The sequence below is a fragment of the Dryas octopetala genome, chromosome 6, assembly GCF_963921425.1.
Source record: "Dryas octopetala chromosome 6, drDryOcto1.1, whole genome shotgun sequence".
NCBI classification, from domain to species: Eukaryota; Viridiplantae; Streptophyta; class Magnoliopsida; order Rosales; family Rosaceae; genus Dryas; species Dryas octopetala.
The window spans coordinates 2,606,744-2,631,361 of record NC_141371.1 but is presented as its reverse complement, the minus strand read 5'-3'; the positions used below and the strand labels follow the sequence as shown (position 1 = coordinate 2,631,361).

At 37.8% G+C, this 24,618-nt stretch overlaps 2 protein-coding genes across 3 annotated transcripts; both read right to left on the bottom strand.

Moving 5' to 3' along the window:
• Nucleotides 1–224: 224 nt before the first annotated feature.
• LOC147281026 (zinc finger (Ran-binding) family protein) lies at nt 225–17,818 on the bottom strand. Its single transcript, XM_086246901.1, has 29 exons — nt 17,599–17,818; nt 17,219–17,301; nt 17,051–17,108; nt 16,866–16,915; nt 16,629–16,741; nt 16,497–16,539; nt 16,129–16,197; nt 15,212–15,367; nt 14,894–15,065; nt 14,695–14,786; nt 14,254–14,610; nt 12,643–13,933; nt 12,152–12,379; nt 12,022–12,072; nt 11,584–11,933; nt 11,305–11,447; nt 10,454–11,045; nt 10,155–10,301; nt 9,575–9,850; nt 9,353–9,460; nt 8,969–9,174; nt 8,421–8,724; nt 7,647–8,261; nt 7,352–7,510; nt 5,756–6,402; nt 5,157–5,274; nt 2,966–3,318; nt 2,424–2,522; nt 225–2,210 (listed from the first exon to the last, which is right to left on the bottom strand). Exons 1-29 carry the CDS (start codon nt 17,696–17,698, stop codon nt 767–769), a joined length of 8,424 nt encoding a protein of 2,807 aa, XP_086103027.1. The 5' UTR covers nt 17,699–17,818; the 3' UTR covers nt 225–766.
• An 894-nt stretch (nt 17,819–18,712) lies between these two features.
• On the bottom strand, nt 18,713–23,296 carry LOC147281025 (putative linoleate 9S-lipoxygenase 5). Of its 2 annotated transcripts, XM_086249327.1 has the most exons (10): nt 23,167–23,296; nt 22,685–23,073; nt 22,215–22,483; nt 21,814–22,063; nt 21,322–21,660; nt 21,070–21,155; nt 20,772–20,879; nt 20,336–20,640; nt 19,976–20,239; nt 18,713–19,564 (listed from the first exon to the last, which is right to left on the bottom strand). In XM_086249327.1, the coding sequence occupies exons 2-10, from the start codon at nt 22,869–22,871 to the stop codon at nt 18,811–18,813; spliced, it is 2,562 nt and encodes an 853-aa protein (XP_086105453.1). In that variant the 5' UTR covers nt 22,872–23,073; nt 23,167–23,296; the 3' UTR covers nt 18,713–18,810. The 2 variants fall into 2 exon arrangements, with proteins under 2 accessions (XP_086105453.1, XP_086105452.1); XM_086249326.1 differs by having other exon boundaries at nt 22,685–23,265.
• Between the last annotated feature and the right edge of the window lie 1,322 nt (nt 23,297–24,618).

Genomic DNA, 24,618 nt, shown 5'->3' with positions numbered 1-24,618 from the left:
GCCCATGGGGTTGGGTTAGTTGATACTGGGCCAGACCCAATTTATGGGATAACATAAGCAAAGCTAGCCCAACATTAACATATTATTATGGCCCAATAATTCCATTACCATTCACCTAATGTTAGTCCATGGCAATGGTGGCCAAAATAATAAGTCCATGGCAATGAGGATGTTATTAAGACGCTCCGACTGTTTTTCTCAGATTAGCTGCATTCATTGTAAAATTTGACTATTTATGAAATGCTCAATAACAAACAGTTCACAATCCATAGACTCTGAACAAGTGATCATAATTTATCTATCAGTTATTGTAAGAAAGGAAACTAGAGTTCTGATTACGACTGCTATGAAGAACCTCAATGCATTTAACATTCTTCAATTCTTTCCTTACATCACATCCTCAATGGCTTCTTCATTCATCATGTTGTTCAGCAGTATCATCAATTGGGATGAGACATAATGTTACTGTCAGTGTAGCTCAATCCAGATGCTCGCTAAAGAAAAGGGAATGGTTACAAATTACAACCCCGTAGATCATTGCAAATTCTGTCTGCTACATTGTCAAATTGAAAACCCAAAGGCAAATCTGATCAGATATGTGCTGCCAGTCTAGGGTAAACTGACCATATCCTCTTTGGACCTCCAGGCTCCAGCACTCCTTTCCATCTATATGGGTTGCAACTTGCAACCGTTCCATCTTATGAACCAACCATGGCGCCTCCGCATCTAAATTGAACCAAGTACTGCTGTCATTCTTATCATGGATCTATCTTTCAATAACGCGTCTACTGTTTCTAAAGTCGCCAGAACCCCTGTCCATGTCTCTATCATATTCTTTAGGTGATCCACGTTGCTGCTTTCCAAATCCTTCTCTTTTAGGCCCCTTAAAATTACGTGTACCAACCCCTCTGTTACTCATTCTCTCCCCATCAAAATCATTACCCCGAAATCCTCTGTTATTATCATGAGATCCACGTGTTGATCTATCAAAATCATCATTGAAAGAGTTCCTCCTACCACCCTTTCCAAATCCTTCTCTTTTAGGCCCCTTAAAATTCTTCATATCAACACCTCTGTTACTCATTCTCTGCCCATCAAAATCATTCCCATGAAATCCTCTGTTATTACCACGAGATCCTTGTGCTGATCTATCAAAATCATCGTTCAAGGAGTTCCACCTACCACCCTTCATTCCATTGGATTTAAATTGTGTATCTTTGGTAAAGTTATGGCTGCTGCGACCTTTGAAATTGTTTGCTAAATTCCCTCTCATTCTATTTTTATGAGATTGTAAATTATCACTGTCTGATTCTGAACCAGAAACCAAATCATCTTCAATATCAAAATTTCCTCTCCTCTGAAAATCTTTTCTCCCAGAACCCGATTTATTCAATTTACCTTTCCTGGATCCAAAATTTTGATCTAGATCATCATCCACATCAGAAGACAGCCCAAGTTCATCATCAGAACCAAAGCTTAATCCCTTGGATTGACCAGTTGTATTCCTACCCCCACCTCTTGATCTAGAATCAGCAACATGACTAGATTTCCAGTTGGGATGAACTGTAAGGTCTTCATCAGAATCTACATCAAGTTCATCGTCATCCGAGACAGAGAATGCTGCCTGTTGACGTGTAGACTTAGATGGCTTATTGTAAGATGGGAATTTTGTTCTGCGATGAGCATGCAAATTATTGTCGGAGTCTTCACAGTCTTCTGATTCGGACCCTTCAAACTCAGAAAAATCAATTGAAGAAGTGTTTTGTGCTGAATTGTTATTACGAGTGTCTACCTCATAATTGTCAATATCATCATCTTCATCATCAAAATCATCAAACCCTTTGCCTGGCCTAATAGTTTCAGCATCAGAATATTTTTCATTGTGGACCCTTGACACTCTGTTGCCTTTACTCAAATCATATTCACGGCGTCCAAAATTTTCTCCTTGGGCCTGATTACCAAGAGAACCTTCACCCATTACTGAAGAGTCTGCATACTCAAAAACAGCAACCTCTGCACCATCTGACTCATTGTCATCAAAATCAAAATTCCAGGCATCAGAGGCCTCGGGACGAATAGCAGTCTTCTCCATCCTTGTCCTAGGCCCACGTTGCTTTTCTTGCACTTTGTTCTCCAAATATTCGTCAGGTGGGCGCTTGCAGTCACAATGAAAACATGCCATATTTCGCCTATAATTTAAAAAGTTGCACCTGCCATATAACAGAACAACATAAGGAAAGCCTGAATCTCGTAAACTAAAATATCTAGAATAAAGATGTGAATGTGTATCTAAAGGACACATGTAAAGACCATGGGGCCAAGAGCCAGCGAATACCAGGTTATGACAACAAGAGTTGGTGTCTCCAACATAAAATGAGCAGATAAGAGGGAGAAAATGTAAAAGTACTAGAATGATATCTTACCCGGGGCATTCCCATTCTCCTGGAAGCAGCTGTCTCTTTGGACGTTTGGCATCACATTGCAGGCACATGTTGTTCTTCGCAAAATTCATGAAGTCACACCTGATACCAATATTCAGCATTCTCAGAAGTCAAACTTCAGAAAAAGAAAGTGGCTTTACAACATTATTAGCTAGTTCAATTCAACTATGCTTCCTAACAACACTAAAGAAAAGCTAAAAGTATCAATAAGCTATGTCAATGGAAAGCCATTTATCGCATGTATCAAGCAGGATTTGCGTGCTAATCCTAATTTATCATTGGTATTTGACAAATGCACGCCCTCTATTCTGGGAAGCAGATACTTCTAAGGATGCCAAAAAGCATGATGTGTAAAATAATTTTAATATGATTATAGAAAATTAGACCTGGCAGGTAGGAATTTTTCCAAAGGAAAATGTCATATAAAACTTATATGCATCCTCCAGAATGTTAAGTATTAATAAAAGAAAAGAAATAAATTGGCCATGATCCGGAAGAAAAAAAAAAAACTAGAAGAAGCATACTTAGGGCATAGCCAATCCCCTTTTTTCATCTCAATGTCATCACGTCCAACTCGCCTTCTTGGAGGGGGAGGAGGCTGCTTCACTTTTGGTGGAGGCTTTTTGATTACCGGAGGAGGAAGATTAGGATCTATCGGAACTGAACTCAGCTTGACAACCTGATGAAGCAACTTACGGACTACAGTCTTAACAGATTTTTGTTTCAGAAGTGCCTTATTGACTACTGATCCATTTACAGGATCAAATCCATAAGTCAATAAAACACGCATTATATCAATAGTCCGTGCCTCATCTTCTTTGTTAGTAATCAGATATGCTCTTTCACAGGAATTCCTTAAACTGCAGGAACTACACACCTGCAATATGAATGAATAATCGTTACTTAAATGCTAAGTTAAGCATCATATCTTTATCTCTTATAAGAATGAGAAAGGTGAGTATTTATAAGTAAGAGAGAGGTGAGTCATTGGATTGCAAAATTTTGATAGCAACTTTGTAATCCAATGCCTCACCTTTCTCATGCTTATGTATGCTAATTTATCTCATGCTTAAAATTTTTTTTCTCTTGGTTAAATTATATTCATTTTGCAAGGAGCTGTGGCAACAATGAATTAACATCGATTTAATGTTGTTCTATGCAGCAGCCCTTTTATTTTTCAAGTATTGATTCTATGTAGCAACTTAAAAACATATGCAAAATACCCAAAAGGAAAAGGTTTGCAACTTCTGCTCAAAGCCTAATTAAGTTTTCACATCCATTGAATCACAGGTTCAGAACAACCGAGCCATTACTGAATTAACAATGATCAATGCATCAAAAACCATAGAATTTGATGTCAATGCTAATGGGGAGTCACAATTAAAAGCCAAAGGGGTGCTGAGCATAGCTAAAAGCCATCATCCACTCGCATAATATGGAATTTAAAGTAAAATTCACCGATAAGGAAAAAAAATTATATGCAATAGACATGATATCAACCAGGGACTAAGAGACTGGCTATGTGCAAATCACAAACTCGCATAGGTAGATGCAACATTTAATCAATGATGCTAAGTTCTAGCATCACTGAATCACGGTCTCCCTTGAAGCTATGTACAATTTTTAAATAATGTATTTTTATCACTATTAAAATCAAAGAATACAATCCAACAAGTGCACATAAACAGGCTAAAAGCTACTAGATTTGGACCTTATCTAACATCACATAATAGCACTGAAAAGGCCATCTCAGTGTACTAAACACAAAAATCTATGGAAACCTACAACCCTGCTGACTGAGTCAACTTCCATAATACAGACACAACAATGATAGTATTAGAAAAATAATCAATGAAATAGATTAGGTTACTGATATTAGACTATTAGACCCTGAATTTACTAAAGGGATTATAGCATAGTTCGAATTACCATTAGTTTACACATCATCTGATAAATCACATAAGTTGAAACAAGAAAGGGGTTTATCTTAATCAACTGGAATCCTCCGTCTGGAAAAAAAATCTTTTAAGAAGGGGCTTACCAAATCTCTGGAATACAAATATGTAGGAAACTGAAGTAAACAAAATTGCATCTAAACAAATTAACACAAAGAATTATCTGAAACTAATTGGCAAAAGTAAACATAACTACACTAATAAAGCATCCTATCACTAATAAAAATGAATTTGAAATTGCACATAGCAAGAAAGACCACATACCTTAACTAGGTTTGACATATATTACCTTCCAGCTCTACGCCCTGATAATATCTTAGGTCGACAGTCAACTTTTCTTTTTCTTTAATGTTTGTATTTTTCCCTAATTTTACAAAGGGACAAACTTGTACACAAATAAATATGAAGGTTGAGGAAAAGAAGCTAGACACTGCAGGTATTATATTTTTCTAATATGGGACATTTGGGGCATGACAGGATCAACAAATATGATGACAAATACCCAAATAATTTATCTTTAAATCAATAGACACTGCAGATTAAATGGTAATAACATCCTAGATTTCAAAGGCTGACAAATTCTGAACACGAACATATTCTGGATGTTATATCTGATGGTAAAAGCATACAGTGAGAGGTTGAATTCCAGAGTCAGAGATAAGCAAAATGACAATATGCCAAGCAACAAGGAATGAGATGTCAGGGCCAGATGTAAGTTATATGAGCAAGCAATAGCAGGATTATTTTAAGTAACACTCACATCTCCTTCATCAAGGTGGGTGTGTTTCCTTAACAGTTTTGAAGAGAAAACCACCTTCTTGTCTGGACTCGGGCATCCAAAACCCACCAAAACTTGAATATCCTGTCTCGACAAGGACCTGAAATTACTTTTCTGTCTCAGAATTTGTCAACCATACTAGTACTAGAATTAAACACAACAGATGCTACCCAGCACAAGCATTAGCAACAGCTACCTAGACAACAAATTCTGCAGTTAGAAATTCAGTCAGTCCATTAATGTAAAATGAACAGACTTTATAATCATATTACTATCCCATTTTCCCTCCTATCCATCACTGATAAAACTGGGAAGCAATATCAATTTACATCTATTAATGAACATGGAGAACTCAAACCAAGTCACATCAAAAGAAACCCATCTGCAAAACTACATTTGTAGTGGAATACACCATCAAAATCGAATCACTTAGTGTGGCATCACAAACCGGTCTTCCCGGGATCTAAAGCAAGCTAAAATATTCATTTTGCAAAAAAAAAAAAAAAAAAGTAAACCGCATTTGCATACTATCAAACACTATCACACTAAAACATGATCATTTCATCAGCGAAACCACAAACCTTAAAATATCGAACCGGTCCTTCCCGAAATTAAGACACGCGGCGTGAACAGCCTTGAAATCCTTGAAATCAATATCTTGGGCATCCTCGGCCTCGAAAACAACCTCGTCGGCATCAAAGCCAATGTCTTGGACCATTCTGCCCTCGTCTTTCCTCCTATGATCAAAGTAGTTCTGCTGCACCAGCCTCTCCATCAGTTCAATCCACTCCGGCCACGGGTGCACCACCTCCACCTCCTTCTTAGCAGCCACTGACTTCTCCCGCCTCTCCTTCTCTGCCGCGACCAAGTCAGAATTAATCAAATTAGAATTATTTCCATTTTCATTGACAACTCCTAACACTAATTCTGGGTCATTTTGGGGTTTTTTGGATTCGCGCCAAGCTCGAATTTTTTGGAGGGTTTGGTCCTTCTCGGAGCGCTCTTTCTCGATGGCGTCGATTTGGTCGAAGACGAAGCTCAACCGTGCCGAGAGAGAGGAGGGTTTTGGCTCTGGGGAGGAGATTGGGGTTGGGGAGGTTGAGAAGGGTTTTAGGAGAGAGAAGAAAGGTGGAGGGGTTTTAAGGTTTGGAGAACAGCGAGAAAGGCGCTTGAGGAGGAGAAAAGAGTATGGGGTTTGTGCCATTTCAGAGAGACAGAGAGTTGTCAACTATGGGCGTTAAACCCTCCATCGCCATGGATGAGAACGTGAAAGAGGACGAAGAAGAGCTTAAACCCTATAATGGGCTTGTGATTTGGGCCAGGTTTGGTTTTTTGGGTTACATGGGCTTAGGTTCCGGATTTAGACTCTATATCGAGGCAAAGTGGAGCTGGGCCAGTTGTTGTGAGCCCAAATTAAAATTGTTTAAGGTTGACCTAATTCCAACCTAATTCTTTAGAGCAACGTGAGTGTCCGTTAACATTTATGACGGCCAAAAATTTGTTGCACCCAATCGATTAACTATGAATAATTTTGATATTATGATGGCTTTAGTAAACTTAAAAGGTTTAAAATCATACCTTTCAAAAAAAAAAGTCTTTTTTTTTTTTTTTGAATAAACTGTAGTTTTTTTTTTTTTTTTTTTTGTGAATAAACTGTAGTTTTATTTATCAAATATCAGAAGATACAATTTCAGCAAGCCATGTAAGCATTACATCGTACCCAAAAAACACTCCAACATGAGATTTGGCAAATTGAGCAAGCTTGTGAGCTGTGCCATTTGATTCACGCCGGCGAAATTGGAAACTATACACTTGGAATGTAAACAATGTAAGTTATGGGCAAAGCGGAAGAAAAGAACGTAAACAATGTAAGAGGCTAATATATACTCTTGGAATTTTGACGTAACATATATACTGATACAAGTATACAAGTATACAACACGGTTGATGATAAAAAAAGAAAAAAAACAAAACAAAACAAAACAAAACTATACAACACTACACGGCCTTTGACCAAACACAAACTGCCATAGAGAAGAATCACCAGCAACCGGGCATGACCACCAGGCAAAAGAAATACAATCAGATTGAAGAGTGTAGGGAAAAGTGCAAACCCTTCAGATTTCAGCATTCAAGTAAGACGTGTGTGTAGTCCTGAAGAATCAAAACCACTCAACCATACATTTTGGGTAGAAACCTTTTTCCGCAGCGATGAAGGCAAGCCCTTGCAGTTCTTTCTGAACTTTACGCCTTTCATAAAACACTGAGCATGCAAGAGAAGTGCATTTGATGCCACTTTCTATGAGCCAGTCCCCCCCTCCACAATGTCGACATATCTGCAAGAGAATTGATATTTGTAAAACAAGAGAGTGAGAGAGAGAGAGAGAGAGAGAGAGAGAGAGAGAGAGAGAGAGAGAGAGAGAGCGAGCGAGAGAGAGCTGTTGTAAATGATAAAACAATCAGACTACTTACAGCAGCAAGTTGATGCATCTCTCTCTCATGTTTTGATGTTCTTCCAATTATAACTGCTGCAGCAGCAGTTTTGTTCTTGGAACATTGATTGCATAAATGGGCTGATGCCTGGACCAACTCCCCACACAATATGCAATGCCTTGAAAGATAGTAATAGTCAATTCTGGTTCGGTGTGGATTTGAAGCATAAAAGGGGCGTTTACCAAAGGCTTCCCTAACTGGGCGGGGCATATCTGATAACCACTGGTTCAAGTCAGCTCCAACAAGCCCAAACACTCGCTGCAAAACTGGGATTATCTGTTTGTGGATGTAATAAAGATCATTTAATCTATAGGGGGAATCAAGGGCCAAGAGATTCAACGGATCCACAACCATATCAACCAGACGGGCCCCAGGCTCCCCATGGATTACAACATAAGGTATTCTTTCTGCAAAACGTGGTTCTGCCCTAGGGTCAGTTCTCATAGCTTTTGTGGCAACAATTGCGGCTGGTGGAAGTGATGAAACACTTGTACGGTAAGTGCCTAGGCGAACCTCTTTTGCAAATACAAAATCCTGAAGAGACACCCTTCCAGATAGAATCCGCTTCCACTGACGCTGTAAGTATGCTTTGACCTAAACAAGGAAATAAAGTCAACTATCAGTAAAAGGAGACCCCTTAAAAAAATCTAGCATAAGCCTCCTAAATAATGTTCTAAATTAAATTAAGCCTTGATATTTACAAACCAATTCAAGCACATTTGAAAGCAATATACAAGGCACATGCACTTGTACCTCAGACATGTCTTGATGTTCAAAAAACAGTCTCAAAGACTGCTCCATTGTCTTGGCAACAGCCCCACATGTATCCCTGCGAACTGTCTCAATACCTTTAGCATCAAAAATAGGTTCAGCCTGTGCAGGACTTTCATAACTGTAACCGACATATCGCTTCTTAGTAAGGAGAAAGCACGGGTGATAAACTTTTTCCATCTTCAAAGAAACTGGATTCGGATTCATAGCAGAGATTTCAGACGCAATTTCATGTCCAATCTGAAAAGAATCTTCGACAGTACGTCCTTTTAGAAGGACAAACATGCTGCAAACAACAAATCCAGTTAATTTGCCCAATCCTCTAACATGTGCAAGAGAAAGAGAAAGAAGTGATCCAACAATCTCCATTCATCAACAGAAAAATCACCCAAATAAATAGACCACACCACAAATGTTTAAACTCGTGATATGCCATGATGCATGAGTCGCACGCAAAAATGGAAAATAATAAAGAATTCTGATTGACTCTAATTTTTCACCCCATTTGTAATAAGAAATTGACTGCATACCTGTCTGTGTCACCATAAATAACTTTAGCCTTCCACTTGTCATGTGCATTTACATAAGAAATAGCCTTTTCCAGTGTACAACGGCCACATTGAACAATACTGTCTGCAATCTCTGCACAAGGCATGCGGCCACTAAACCCGGCAGCCGTATAGCCATAAGTTACATTTGATATCAGCTTCAGTGCGAGCTGTCTTGCATTATATATCTGGGGAAGAATGTGATACCTTGTAAATATGATGATTCAAACCCGTGTGTGCTTTAAAAGAGCACAATTTACACTATAGGAAAAAAAATTCCAGTAATGTCACTTCTTTCAAGAAGTAATAATAATATAGATGAAATCATACTTTGTGGTAACCTTGATAAATTATATTCCAACATACCCTGTGAAGAACTTGCTGTGAAGGAGACAACTTTTTCATCGCTTGTTTGACCATTATTCTGGTTGACAATATTTCATCCAATAGGCGAGGCAGTACACCTTTACGGACCTGTATCGCATCAAGAAATGGAAGTTACCCACTCTCTCTCTATGATTAACATACAATGCATGATCTTTATCTGTGAAGAAAGACTGTAAAACAGGAAATATATGATAAGAATACCTTTGCTGGTACATACATAACACCATTCGGAGTGAGCAGTATTTGATCTTTTAAATCATGCAGATCATGCGGATCTGGTGAAAATGAACTGACCCCAAGTGTATTTTCCTTTGAAGGCACAACTTTTCCAAGGCATGTAGAATAGCAAAGGTTGTATGCAATTATCATTGATGGATAAAGAGACTGAAAATCCAAGACAACTACTGGATCTGCGTAAAAACCAGACTCTGGTTCCATTACAAGAGGCAGACACTCCATTGCTGGTTGAGAAGCAACCTACATCAGATGAATCATCATATAGTCAGTCATAATACCTAATAGAGATTAATGCATGATACCACTATTACATCACACATGAGAACCCAATGGCACGACAGCAAAGAAGGTAGTGAAAAAATGCTGAGATAGTTTAAGACATTTGATCAAAAGTTTGTGGATCGACCAGAGATTATAAAGAATTCACAGAATGAAACAAAATCAATTAAATAACAAATGTCCAACGACCAATGCCATTCATATAACAAAATGCAATACACCATCAGGCATCATTCAAGAGAGAAAAAGATAACTCAGTAGAAACCTGTTGTTTCCCAGGGGAAACGGCAAGATAGTTTTGTGTATGTGCCAATCTCAGAAACATAGATTCAACACGGTATTGTGAACCTCTAGACAGAACTGAAAAAAAGTCAATGCCAAAGACACGAGCAAGTTCTGATGTTCGATTTATCTGCAAAAGCAGAATACAATTAGAATGGGAGTGCAATAGAAAATATACAAGAGAGAGTAAAGAACACTAATTTGACTAATTATCAGCTCAGACCATTGTGTAGAAGCAAGCAAGAACCCATATACATTACCAAAAAGAGAATGTTATCATACCATATCTAGTCGATTCATCATCTCAAGGTTCAACTTTGCTCTTTCCTTGACATATTCAATACATCGATATCTGGCTCGTCCAGGGCCACTTGAAAACCATTTTGTCAGTAGTTTATTAAGAATATATGGGATTTTTCGCCTCAACACAGCTTCAGCAACAGCTTCAACTGTGTACATATTGAGCTTGACTTCAGCACGCATCAGGCGCCAGACATTAAGGACAATTCTACCACCAACATGGACACCGCTGGCATGAGTCCGGCCCCATTCATCCTCAATTATTGGATCTTCTACTACAACCGAATCAGCAATGACTGACTCAGAAATTATTTTATATCGTACTGCTTTCTTGGGAACTTCTGAATCCTCAGCCACCATCTTGGTTTCCGATGGTGCTCGAGATATCATGTTGAGCAAACCTATACCAAGATGTGAGGCCCTTTCCGCCAAAAAACCAAGAGAGCCACCTTGAATATCCCAACCCATTAAAATATCTGGATCCAATGAGTATACAAACTTCATAAAATGATCAAATAAGTACTTCTCCTCATAAAAAACCAGCACCTTGCAGCCAGAAATTCCATCAAGACTCCTGCAGAAGACAAGCATAAAAGGCCATTGTAAAATGCTTAATGATACCTAGAAAACCACTAGTGGTAGTTAATATCTTCATAGTACTTATATATTAATATTACAAAGGTGCTTATCGCTTTCCAGTTATTCCACCATATTGCAAAAACTTATAGCCAAAAATGCCACTGGATATAGAACATATAAACTTCTCACTAGCAAATGTATCAACTATACCTAAAAAGTACACTAGATCTTCCATATAATTATAATGATGTTACCTCTGAGAATTTTCAGCTTTACTGCACAAAAGTACATGAACTTCAACAATAGAATCACTATCATTCTGAATAGCGAGAGATATAATATTGATGGCATCAAACCGAGGATCAGGTCGAAGATCTCCTCTAGATTCTGCTTGAACCTGTCAACCAATGTTGCATCAAGTCCTATCAGTGTAAATGCACACAACTATGAATTAGTGAAGAAATACTATTGCTAATGCTAGTGCTAGTCCTTTAGCCAATGTTGCATCCGGTAGGCAATACGATTTTATATACCTCTATACTTAACAATGTCAGCTGCTGGCCGCTGCCAACATTTGACGGGTCTTGAAATCCAATTTGACTAAGAGGAGTGGGCTTTGATCTCCCACCTGGGCCAGAAATCTGAGAACTATCTTGTGAGCATTCTGAGTATGTTTTAACTTTTATGACGTCTGCTTCTCTTTGCACTATTGCTGCCGTGTTATTACAAAAAGCGTTCCTTTCTGCTTCAAGATTTCCACTAGTTTCTTGAGGTCCTTGGTGTAAAATAGGTGGCACATCACATACAGAACCACATTCAGGTGAAGCATTTTCCCAATCATCAGGCAAAGAACTCTTTAAACCAGTCAGACTCCTAGGAGATCCTGGAACGAGTTATGTATACTTGATAAGAAGTTTATACTTTCTGAAGGTCTAAATTTACTCTCTCAGGAAAACATAGAAATAGTTTACCTTTTTTAGATTCACACTTCAATAGTGGCATACTGTTTTCTGCAGTAGTACCTAGAAGTCCAGAGCCAAAACTTAGAGATGAAAAATTCTAAAATGTAATAGGCTGAACATAAAAACTTCTAAAAAATACCTTTGTCATGACTTGACAGCCATCTATTTACATTTTTGGCAGAAGGAGGTGAAATTGCAGGTGTTAACAGATACAAGAAAGAGCCATCAGTTTGATAGTGAGTAGGGACACCCATAACAGAATCATGATGAGAGCGAGAGTCACTAGTTCCATCACACTTGTCCTGAATTTCTGTCTTATCGTGGCAGCCTCTCACAAAAAATGGGGGAATATCATCCAAAGCTCTTTCTTGAATAGAGAAAAATATGCTAGTCAGTAATAATTTCATGCAAACACTACAACATGACACTGGAGCCAAACCAAATCAATGGAATAAGTTCTAAAACCTGAGCATGTTTAACCAACAACTTAACGTGAAAGACAGAATCAATGATGCAACAATTAAAGGATGCAAAACATGATACATTTATGCAAATTTTACTGGTTAAAGGTCAAAAGGTTTTCAACTTCCTATCTTTGACAGTTTATTTACTCAAACGCTAGAAATTTACCCTCATGTAAAGATGAAGCATTTTTAGATGCCCCATCCTTCCAGTCTGCAATGGGGGGTTTCCTGCAGAAGATCATGCCAATTAAGTCCTTATCATCTGAATAGATGACCGTGGACAGTGAGTTTCTAATGCCAGATAAAACAGAGTCCCCACCCAATTTTTGGCTACCACGCCTCTCATTGTTTAGAACAGCTGTGACAGCTGTGGCATTCACGTCCACAGGATTCTCTAAAGACATTTCACATACTCCACCCCTGGGAGATAAGCTTGATGTATTGACTGCTGTTATTGATGTGTTCACAGGAGGAACTTGAGAAGGACATGTAGTTAAGAAGATCCCACATTGAGCAGTTGCTCCAGTGCCTGAGTTGTCACTGCTAGACAAAAGTGGAAGTTTACCATACAGGGGAAAGTCAGAATTGGTTGGTTTAACATCATAAGCCTCATGAATTACTGATTTTTGGTCAGCTACTGACAGCCTGAAGTTAAGAGACTCACGAGGCCTACCATCAAGTTCATCAAAACGCAACATTTGAAAATCTATAAGTTTTGGGGAGAGAAGTGTATCTTCTTTTTCTTCCCTTCCCATAAGATCCTCTTTAACCCCTCGAGAGCCACATTCAGAAGGCTCAACTCGGTAGGACCGCTTTCTCCTCATCAAGTCCCGTAGAGAGCATCCAACCAACATACTAGTATCACTGCCTGCATATTTTCCCACCTCATTTTCAGAAGAGGAACTAGTACTAACTGGGTCTGTAGTTTCTTTGCAAAAACTGACAGGTTCTCTCTCAGTCTTCAGCTTTTGGGTCACAGACAAAGGTAAAGAGCCCCATAATAATTTTTTCCGTTTGTGCTTATGATTGAAGCTTGCACTATTATCTTGCAAAACCTGGTGTTCAGACTCACTCTTCATCTCTACTTCAGAAAAATTCCCAATTGATCCAGCACAAGGAGTTGAGAGAACATCATCCCCAGCACCATCCACCTGAGGAATCATATACTCAGATGAACTTTTGTAAGAATGATTCTGATCAGATGGATAAGAAGGCCCTTCCTTTGATCCCTCAAAGTCAACTAAATCACCAACCGAATCAAGGATGTCCTGACACTCCTTTTGAGATTCAGTCTCATAATCCATATTAGCTTTCTCCAGAACCTTCTCAATGGTTGTTGCAGGCAACAAGGGACTCAGAATTGTCTCACGAACAAGTTCATCATCAGAGTTTATATCATCAACTGCCTGAGAAGTGGCAAGCCACCTAAGAAGACCCAGTGCTTCATTATCTTCAGCCTGAAAACACATGGAACTTATCAATGCAAGAAACAATTCAAATAACCAACTTCTTATTGAGCAACCATGAGTATACACAAAATACAAAAAAAGGAAGAAAGGCTCCAACTTCTTATCTCCATGACTCCACCTATGTAGAAACCGTTATTAGTTAAGAGTTACACCAGTGAGACAGCTTGCAATAGTAACTTCCATAAAGGGAAATACCATAAACTAGCCAGACACCTGGAAAGCGATATGGCCAAGAAAAGTCTCGCCCAAGAGTGAAACAGCTCAAACATCTGGGATAAAAGAGATTCAATACCAGGATATATATATACCTTCATATTTAAGGCCTCAATCGCTTGAGATTCTAGCAGTTCATTATACAATTTTGCATCCCTCTCTTTAGTAGAGTCTTGTGCTGACAGAGATCCAATTATGTCTCCATCAATAAGATTATCAGTCTGGAGTCCAACTGAATTTCCTTCATCTTTTGGAGATGTCATTTGCTGCACAGACCTTACATCTTTCTTGACTTGTGTTAGACACAAGGAGCCTTCTGCTTCAGAGTTCAATTTGATAAGTTTATTGTTAAATTCTAGGCCAAGTGAGAGAGTTTTCAGAATATCTCCTGGAAGTGGTTTGGCAGGATCAGAAGGTATTGCTGCCTCATGTATTCCAGTCCTTTCATACTCCTAACGACCAAAAGAAAGCCAAAAAAACTATAAGATACATAACAAAACATGCAAAAATAGCAAATGACTGAGATGAAAACAAACCTCCAAAATTGGTATAAGTGACTGAACCATTTTTACATCTGAGCCCGGTTGTGAGAGGGATGTATACATTTTAAACTGCTGATTAAGAATCTCTGTGAAACCATAAATGAGCAATGATTCTATCAGCAAAAAGGACAGTAATAAGAAAAGATAACACAATCTCTGCAGCATAACTGAGAAAGTGAGCATTTAAACAAACCATCTACAGTAGCATCTCCCTCAAGTTCACAAATACTTTGACGTTTAATGCAGTTAATGTCTGGATATGATGAAGCACCGAATTCACCAAGAGAATGCCAATTCCAATCAACTGGAATTGTAGAGGATATCCAAACAGGTGAACCAAAAGACAGATGGCCACTTACATCTGCCTAAAGCAAAGTTCCCAAAACATCATACAAGAACGTTATTCAACCAAAGACACATTAATGCTCATCCAGGATATCCTAGCCAAAAGCACAAATACTGGTAAAGTCAATCCAAAATCATTTGGTACAGACAAGAGAGAAAAGTAGACCTGGTAATCTGCAGACATGCAAGTTAACTTATCTATGTCCTGACTAGGCTGTCCATTGTACGCAGATTTCCTTGGGGGAAAAGCAACTGGCACTGGATGACGGAACTTCATTTTCGATAGATGCAGATGACCCATCCCATACAAGTTGTAGTCAACCTACCCAAAAGAGAAGCTCATATCAAAACAGACAAAAGAGTATCATAAAGGGAGTTAGAACACTAAAAGGATTAGGCATTTGGAGATCCCATCGTGGAATAGTCCAATCTGTTCTATATAGCATATAAATGGGCACAATCATGCTTTAGAATGGACACTCTATTCTAAACTGGGGCAATCTCCACAAGCAATAGTACTAACTATTTCATAAACATAACATGGAAACAGTTTAAAAGGAGGAATTTGGGGCAGAGTCACATAGTGGGGGTTAAATATGTGAAAATTTGCAAAAGAACCTAATTCAATGCAGCAATACTAGAAAAGACACATACACATCATTTTCAAAGCGATGTCAGTCACAAGTTTGTGTCTGGGGAAAAAAAAAAAAAAAAAACTAGTTCCCTTGTCCCTCGCTCAACACAAATGAGATAAATGAGATTTTCTGAGAAACCAATTGATTAGTGTCAAAGAAATATTTGTCATGTTTGGAAGACAGCCAACACGCCAACACCAGCAAGCGAACAGCACTGTAAAATATTGACCAAGAGTCTCAACACCCATCATTCCCACTTTTCTGCCAAGGATAAGGTCACAACTTGAACTATATGTACTAGAACAGTGCTAATAAGTCTCATAAAATAAGTACATGAAGGGAGTAAGATATAAGTAGAGCAGTAAGTCATCCAGAATTCAAGGTTACCATGTGCAATATTTAAGAATGAAAAACCAGTCCAATAATTAATATTCAAGAGACTTTTTACCATAAACTGGAGAATGAAGGGAATGTGTGATTCATGGGGCTGTAAGCATTTATCAAAAACTGCACCTCCCTGCAAAGTGAGAAATGATAACTATATATGACCTCATGACATACAATGAAATGCTTCCGGGAAAAAAAATATCCAAAATAATATCCGAAGTACTTTGAAAAGGGAAAAAAAGAAAACAGGATCAATTGCATATAAAGAATTTCACATCAGAGGAAGCAATAGCCCCAGAGAAAAATAAAAAGAAAAGCTCCAATATGCAAACAGAGCTAAAATATAGTTCAAAACCTAACATCAACTAACAACAACATTGATCTCAAACAACAACAAAAACACACAAGTAAGAAGTTCAAGAACATCACCAGAAAAAGATTGGCAGCACGAGAGACATCATGTGGATAGTAGCTTAGTTTATTGTCAAGGGTCCTGTAACATACTCCTGGACTACTAAGAAAATAAATCAAGAATAATAGGAAAAAAAAAATTCAGGATACAGGTATATCTTCACAAACACCTCCTCTGATGAATGGTAACCATAAAGCCTCCTTGCCTGGACAAGGCTGCAACCATGTACATGTTGTCGCTTTGAACCAGCATTACCTTTGAGCTGCAAGTGTTCATGCCAAGCAAATTGATCCATACTTTCAGTACTGACCATGTGAAGCTGAAAACCACAAACACCAACAACATGCATTGCACAGGAGAACTCGATCTGATTCAACAAGGCATACCTTCAAGGCTTTCTCTATAGCACTAGATATATCATCTGTGTACGAATCACCTGCACAATAAAAAAAATATATATATAAATACAAAGTTCACAATATCAACCCAGTAAAGCCTTAATCCCTTCTTACTGGGATTGTCTAATCAATCAATTTTATAATGTTGGCTTCGTTCCAGACAAACTATATACCTTTCTGGTGTGGTTGAATTGGTATATCGGCATACGGTACAAATAAATATGGTAAGACCTACAAATTAAAAATCATAAATATAATAATAATAATAATAATAATAATAATAATAATTAGCCCAAAAAACAATTTATAATTCGAAATGAAGAAATAAGCAACAATCTTACTCGGTGAATGTGCAAGCAAGTTTTCTGACCAGCCGGAGTAGAGCCGTATATTCTTATAACTGGTACCTCATTCACCTTCCCACCTTCAAATCATTTAAAGATAATAATAATTAAAATTTATAATATGAACCCCAGCACCGTGTTGGGTATCGGATAAAATCAAATTCACACTTCCCTCACTTGTCATAATGCACCAAATTCCACAATTTCATGAGTAAACCCTAAGCCTCAGTTCGGTTGCATAAAATATTAATGAAAATCAAAGGAATTCCAAGTTCAATGAAACAAGATTAGCGAGGTTAAGCAAACAGTGCCTATGAGTTTAAGCAATTAAATCGTACGGTGTCGTTTTCCGGGGGAAGGGGGGGTTGGGTTCGTACCTTGGAAGCTACTGTAAGAGATATCGAGGTCTGGGATCGGCGGCGCCATGTAGTAGTCGACGGTGACGATCCGAACGCTGAAAACGTCCGAACCCGCCATTGGTTTTCGGCAGAATTACCAAAATGCACCCGCCAGTGAAGTAGAAGGGCGGTTAATAACGTTTCAGATTTTGGAGGGTGTTTCAGGGAAATACGAACCAACCTATTTGGCGCAAGCGCGCAACGAAGTCGGCGGTTACCCGCTTTATGTTTGAAATTTTTGTTCCTCTTTCTTTTTTTGGGGTCGGATGTTTGAAACTTGTTGTGTACTCTTTTTGCAGTTTTGCCCCCAAATAAAGTTAAAATAGCATTTTGATCCGACATGGTTTTCAATGGATACTTCTAATTTCTGTCACAAAGAAAAAGGAAAACAAAATCTCAACTTAATGAAAAATGTGTTCATCATAAAAAAAATTAAAAAAAAAAACTTAATGAGAAATGTAATGCAACCCAAAAAGCTATCATATGTGTGAAGAATTAATGTAGGAAGAAAATAAATAAAATTAGAAAATGGTGAGAAGTATGATAAGTTACAATTACATATTATTCTTACATTTTAAATTTATTATTAATATGTTTAAATAAGGTATATTTTTCATATAAACAAGTTATATTTTGTATATTTCATAGATAGTAGTTGACAATAAATTTTTTTAAATATAATATAGATATGAGTTTGGATTTTCTATTGTATTTTATGGTGAATTTTGTAGCTGTTCTAAGTATTTACTAGTAGTTTTGTTAGTACAAGAAAATTGACCAACCAAACAAAGAAAAAACAAAAATATTTAGCATTTAGGGTTAGTTTAAATGGTGAGGAAGGGTCAAATAACAAGTTGAGATTAGAAGAAGTTAGGAGTTCAATCCCTTTTAATATAACCAAACAAAAATATTCAAAGGGCATTATTTTGTAGGTTTTATGTTAGATAGTCGGCAATACGCCAATACCACGTTGGCATAACATGTGTTGTTACTGTCATATACAATAATTTTTCTTCTTAGTAAACAAGAAAAATATAAAATTCATGAAGCAAATCAGCCTTTAGGAAAAAAAAAAGAGAGTATCTAGACATAATTATAGAGGAAAACCAACTTTATTGTATTCAATATAAAAATAACTACATGAACATTTATTGGATATATTCTCAAAAAATAAGCTGAGAGAAGCATGTCCTAGATTGAGACACTGTTGGGAATTCCCTTGCCAGTAAGTCCAACTTCACTGTTAGGATGGAGCAAAGTGTATGGCATCTTGGCCGGTCCAGCCCGGTTCTTCAAATTCCCATCCTTATTCATCCTCTTCATACCCTCCTCAATTTCTTCCAGCTTCTTTATGAACTCCTCAGATGCTTGCAATGCTTCTTTGTCTGTTGTCCAATCTGGGGTGTCTCTGTGCCCCAGAAATACCTCATCAGCTGAGTGCCTTGACAAGATTTCAATGGAGGCCATGCCCAAAATGGTCTGAAACTGTGGGGTGATTGTCTTCAACAAGGCCTTGTCAGGGTTTTTCTCCAGCTCCTCATACTCAGGAGTGCCCGGTTTAGGCATGAACCGGCGGCTTATGCTGGGCCGGTTTGGGGGGTACCCTCCAAAAGGGTACTGTCCAAAATTGATTGCTGCATGGAAGGCTGAAGCAGTCCATATGATGATGGTGCATGACTCTATCAGCTCTTCACGGTTCTGCATTTTGGGCCACCAGGGCTCATCTTTCTTGTCACCATGGCCCTCCTCTCTGAGTTCCTTCCACCAGTTTTGGAGTTCTTTGTCGTTTTGAACCGTTTCATCAGTTTTGTAGTACAAGGAGCAATACTCTCCCACCCATGTTTTGATTGCAGACCAGATTTCAAGTCCATCAACAGCATATGGATAGTCCTCTATCACTAAGCGAACACCATGTGGGGAGGTTGGATCTTTAACTGCCATTCCCCTGAACAAAGCAAAAGGTAGATGATTAATTCCCATCAATGCTTTCATCTTTGTTATTTTTGAGTTTAGACAACAGTGACATGACTCAATGAGAACTTTTAGACCCTTAATTGTATTCATTTTTCCCTATAACATATGTGTCTTAGCTATTATTTCTTGAAAGACCATGTTTTTATGTTTAAATTAAGTTGCATCTATTCCTCAGAACAGAGCAAACTCTTTGTTATTTTTTAGTTTAGACAATAGTGACAACATTCATCAAAACTTTTAGACCCTTAATTGTATTCATTTTCACCTATAACAGTGTGTGTTAGCTCTTATTCCTTGGAAAAGCATGTTTTATGTTTGAATTCAGTTGCATCCATAACCAAAATTCGTAACTGATGGTAAATGTTACTATTATAAGATTTACCTTTTGATCAGATCCTCAGGGAGTGCCTGTTCAGGAAAAACCCAGTTCTTATACTGTACAGATGACCATTCCATGGAAAACTTTGCAGGACAGACTGTTCTCTCTAGCACTCCATTGGCGTTTATGAGAACCTGTCGAGCAACTGCATTGACATTCATAGTGTCGCGAAAATGAGGATGCAAAAGTTTATGAATTGGGTGAAGCACACTCAGCTGCCTGTTTGTTGCTATCACAAATGGCTCGATCACTGCATGAGTTCTCAACCTGCAACAAATTTAGAAGATATTCAAGGTGCATTTGGGGGGGTGGGAAATGTCACGAAATTATTTGCTAGGCTTTCTTTTACAGAGTTATACATACCAGTGACTTATGAGCTGATGATAACCAGAGTCATTTACAGACACGTATGCTTTAGCAAGTTTCCAAATGGATCTCTCAACACCTTCGCTAGAGGGAGTATAGACATTGCTGATGCAACCAAATTGATCTCCGTGGGGATGTGGCAAGCTTAATTCAATAGCTAATGGCTTCAGCGTTCCATCATCTGTTAAGAAAAGGAGCGTCCTGCTTGCATAAGCTTTTGTGGATGTTGTGTTTATACGCCTCAGGTACGGCATTAATGAATCATGGTGATCTAATATGAATAGCTGCTTGTTCTTAATTGCCTGTTGAAGCAAATACTCTTCAGTAATTAATTTCCATAAATAAGAACATGACAACAACTTGTGATTGCATAGCAACCTCAGGACTACTTGCTTCAAACTTGATTTTGAAACAAACAAAGCAATAGTATTACCTCATCTATGTTGAGTCCATTTAAGTTCTGTGCTATGTGCTCTTTGGTTATTTTACTAGTTTGATCGCCATATGCTTTTCGGTCTAGCTTGCTAGTAGGTGGAAATTCCTGCAGTTTATTCAGAAATAATAAGGATTAAGGATTAAATCCAGGACTCCTGCTTGACTGCTGTGAAAAAATAAGGGAAGTGAAAGAATATTTGACATTCAGATTATATATAATTCAAATGCAAATTCAATATAGTTCCGTTTTCTTCAAAAACAACTGTAGACAATAGAAAATAAAAGCTTAGGATTACTTGGAGACGATGTATGGTGACAGGATTAATTCCAGCCAGCATTTGTCTTGCAAATTCTTCATCAGTTGCCCATGCTGACTCATCCTCTAATCCAAATCATTAGAATACCAGAGTCAGGTAAAAGAAAGCAATATACAAAAGCACATAGAATCAAAGATCTTATATGTAAGGCAATGAATTGACCAAAAAGTTATAAATTTGTCATTGAATTGAAATTATCAGTAGAAAGTGGCTGCCTCATATACTATATACCTTTGATCACTTGAGGCATTGGGAACTTTAGGAATCGTTCGCCATCAGTTCGAAAAAGTTCCTTGATCATCTCTGCAGGGATGTGATCCCTAAAATATTTCAGTAAACCATTGGGCAACTCAATTCCTCCTTTATAGAGTTCAAGTACTTCTTGCAAGCTACCAAACTCATTTTTGCTGCCAACAAGTAGAGCTCCTATCTCAGTTTTAAGTAACTGAGTTATGGATTTCAGGGCATAAGCAAACAAGTCTGACATCTTTAAGTAGTGAAATCGTTCATCCCTTGGAACATATACATTTAAGCTATCGATAATCTTCATGTGGCTCTCACTGTTAGGATCTATTAAGACAAAAGCAGTAAAATATTAATGACAACAAATCTTTCTTTTTGAAAAAGCTACTAGTTTTAGAAATCCAAACTGATGTCATTTTGTTGCAGTGAAACAGTACAAAGTTTTGAGTAGTAACCATGAAATGAATTCAATTGACTGACCTGCATGAGTTCGTTGCCTTCCTGTTCTTCCCCGGCGAGGATAAGGGAACTCAGAAGACCCTCCGAGAACTGGACGGGCATATTCTGGACCCTTATCTGGATTCCCCAAATCATTGTAGCGGTCATAGTCATAGACCCTGTCCCATACCTGAAGCTCTCTTTTTTCATTATCTCCGTCTCCTCTCAAGTTTGCCAGCTCTTCTTCTCTGAGTTTCTGCAGTGGCGCTGGTGTGTCACTTAGAAGACATGTCTGCACAAATATACTCATCAATTTGTTACTTTAGCATACACTTCATAAATCGTACATTCTGTGTGTGTCTTTTCCTGTGTAATTTGAAGAGAAATTTACAGTGATTTCTAAACTGCAATAGAACTGCATGGTTCATCCTATAAATTCTTACCTTGTTGGTGAAGAAAACGCGGTCTCTTTTGTACTTGTCAGCAGGGTACACCCATGAGTTGCAAACAAAGTGGATTTGACCTTCACCGGGAACATCTTCAAGTGTGAGAGTCTTCAAGTAAAACTCACTGTGATGGTCATTTCTGATGATGAATGCTCCGGGGACTCCAATCTCCTCATCCCAATCAAAAGTAACCTCAAATACAGACTCATCCGCCCCCCAATTTTCCAAATTTGCTGGTTTCCCAACTTTTCCTTGGCCCTCCTTTTCTGCAAAAACAGATCAAATTTGAAACCAATTCAGAAACATTAAAATGGGGAGTTCTGTTTTCTTTATTTGGGGTCGGGTAGAACTAATAATTAAGAGTAAGTTGGCACCATTAAATCCATGGTAAAACCATTGACGCTAATTAACTAAGAAGTAAAGCTAAAGCCACATGTTGTAAAGTAAAAGGCAAATAGCATTCTTACCAGGGTCACCATGAACAGCACTAACAAGCTGCAGAGAAACCTTTTTGCCTAACATCTCATGAAAACTATCAGCAACCGATGCTTTAACATCTTTGAAGTCCAACACATTCTTCTTCATCAACACCACTTTCCCTTTTATCTTCTTGCCCTCATGACCCATCTCGTCCTTGGTTTTCTCTTGCTCCATTTCTATGGGTTGTGTATCAATGGTGATGTTCTGGGACGACTTGGCAGCTGCTAGAACCACAGTAGTCAATGGTTGAGATCGTTTAACAACACTGGTCACAGGCAACAACACTGGTCTGGCATTGACTGATGTGGCACGATCTGGGTTGTTGATTGTTGCTGCAACAGTTGAGCTCAGCCGAGCTCCAGGTGGAGCTTTTGTCCTGATCATGAAGTTCAGAGGAGTCAGATACTTACAGTGAAGCATCTCTGTAATTGCAACAAGAGCTAAATAATTAAGTTTTTGGAAGCCTTACTACTTTTGAGGATCCCAGTGTGAGGAATGTGAGAGAAGGGTTGGTGGTATTTATAGGAAGGGTGTGTTCATGTTCATTATTCTATGGTACAGTCGTCCATTTCTTATTTAAAGACTTTGGGTCTACTTTCGAGGTCAGTCTTTGTGAAGTCCCAGTTATCTTGATTTTATATATTTTGGCCTCAAGGAGGAGGTCTTCACCAACTTCATCTTCAGGGGTTGACTTAAAACTCACCACCCCTTTCATTTTGAGTGGGTCAAATAACACTTTGGTAATCAATTTCACCTTCGTCTCCTTCAAAATCTTAACTCATCGTTTATTTGAAGACAAAAATTTGATGTGGCACGCGCGTATTTGGCTTGTACATGAGCATTTTGAATATTTTTGTCTTAGATAACTTGGGTTAACGTGTGTTTCATGCTGAATTTTTATCTTCAAAATAAATAAGACTAACATTTTAAACTTGATTGCAATCATTATAAAAATATAGAACTAAAATTATTAAAATTAAATTACGGAACAAAAGTAAAAAATAATTAAAACTAAATAGACTAAAAATGAAATTTAACCGTTTGTATGTGATACTTATAAGAAAATTTTACTATACAAACACTTATAACATATAAATACAATTTTAATTATTAAATCTTAACCGAACCTGATAGGGAATTGGGGATGAAGAATTCGAACAAGAGCCTCCAACAATCTATTACACGACACCAAAATGGGACTCAAAAGCACACTCACAATATGCGGCTCAAAAGCTGTAGTTTTTATATTCCAAATATTCGGAAAACATAATCTGACCATAATGTTTACAATGCATGGTTTAAATAGTCAACTTAAAGTAATTTTAGTATAAGAAAAACAATAAAGGAGAAAATCTCAAGAAATATTATCATATCAATCTAATTAATAACGAGATCAATAATTAATGAAAATATTTAGAATAATTTTTTAGATAACTTGGAACTCTGTAGATATTCTTTAGGTTATTTTCACCTTTGATGACCTCTATGCTCCTACATGAGATTCACTTTTTTATTACTGTGGGTGGCATAGATTTTTCAAGTTAATTTCTACAATATCTGTGTCCAAACTTAGGGTTTACTTTGAACTTTCAAATAATGAGGCAACTTCAACCCTCTTTCCCAAATCAACGAAGATTTAAGCAGTACTAGATTCGCCAAGGAACCAAATCTAATGCTACTACCTTTTCTCTTTTTCTCTTTCCCTTTCTTTTGGTTCCTTTTCTTTCTTTTTCTTTCCTTGACTTTCTCTCTCTTCGGACCAAACGGAGACCGGCTCCAGAAAAGAACATCATATATTCATATTTTATCCCTTTAAAGACTCTCATATATTGCCAATTTGCGATCATTCACCTACCATAAAATCTACTTTACAAACAAGACAATGAGAAACAAATATAAATAACATGAATTAATGTTGTCA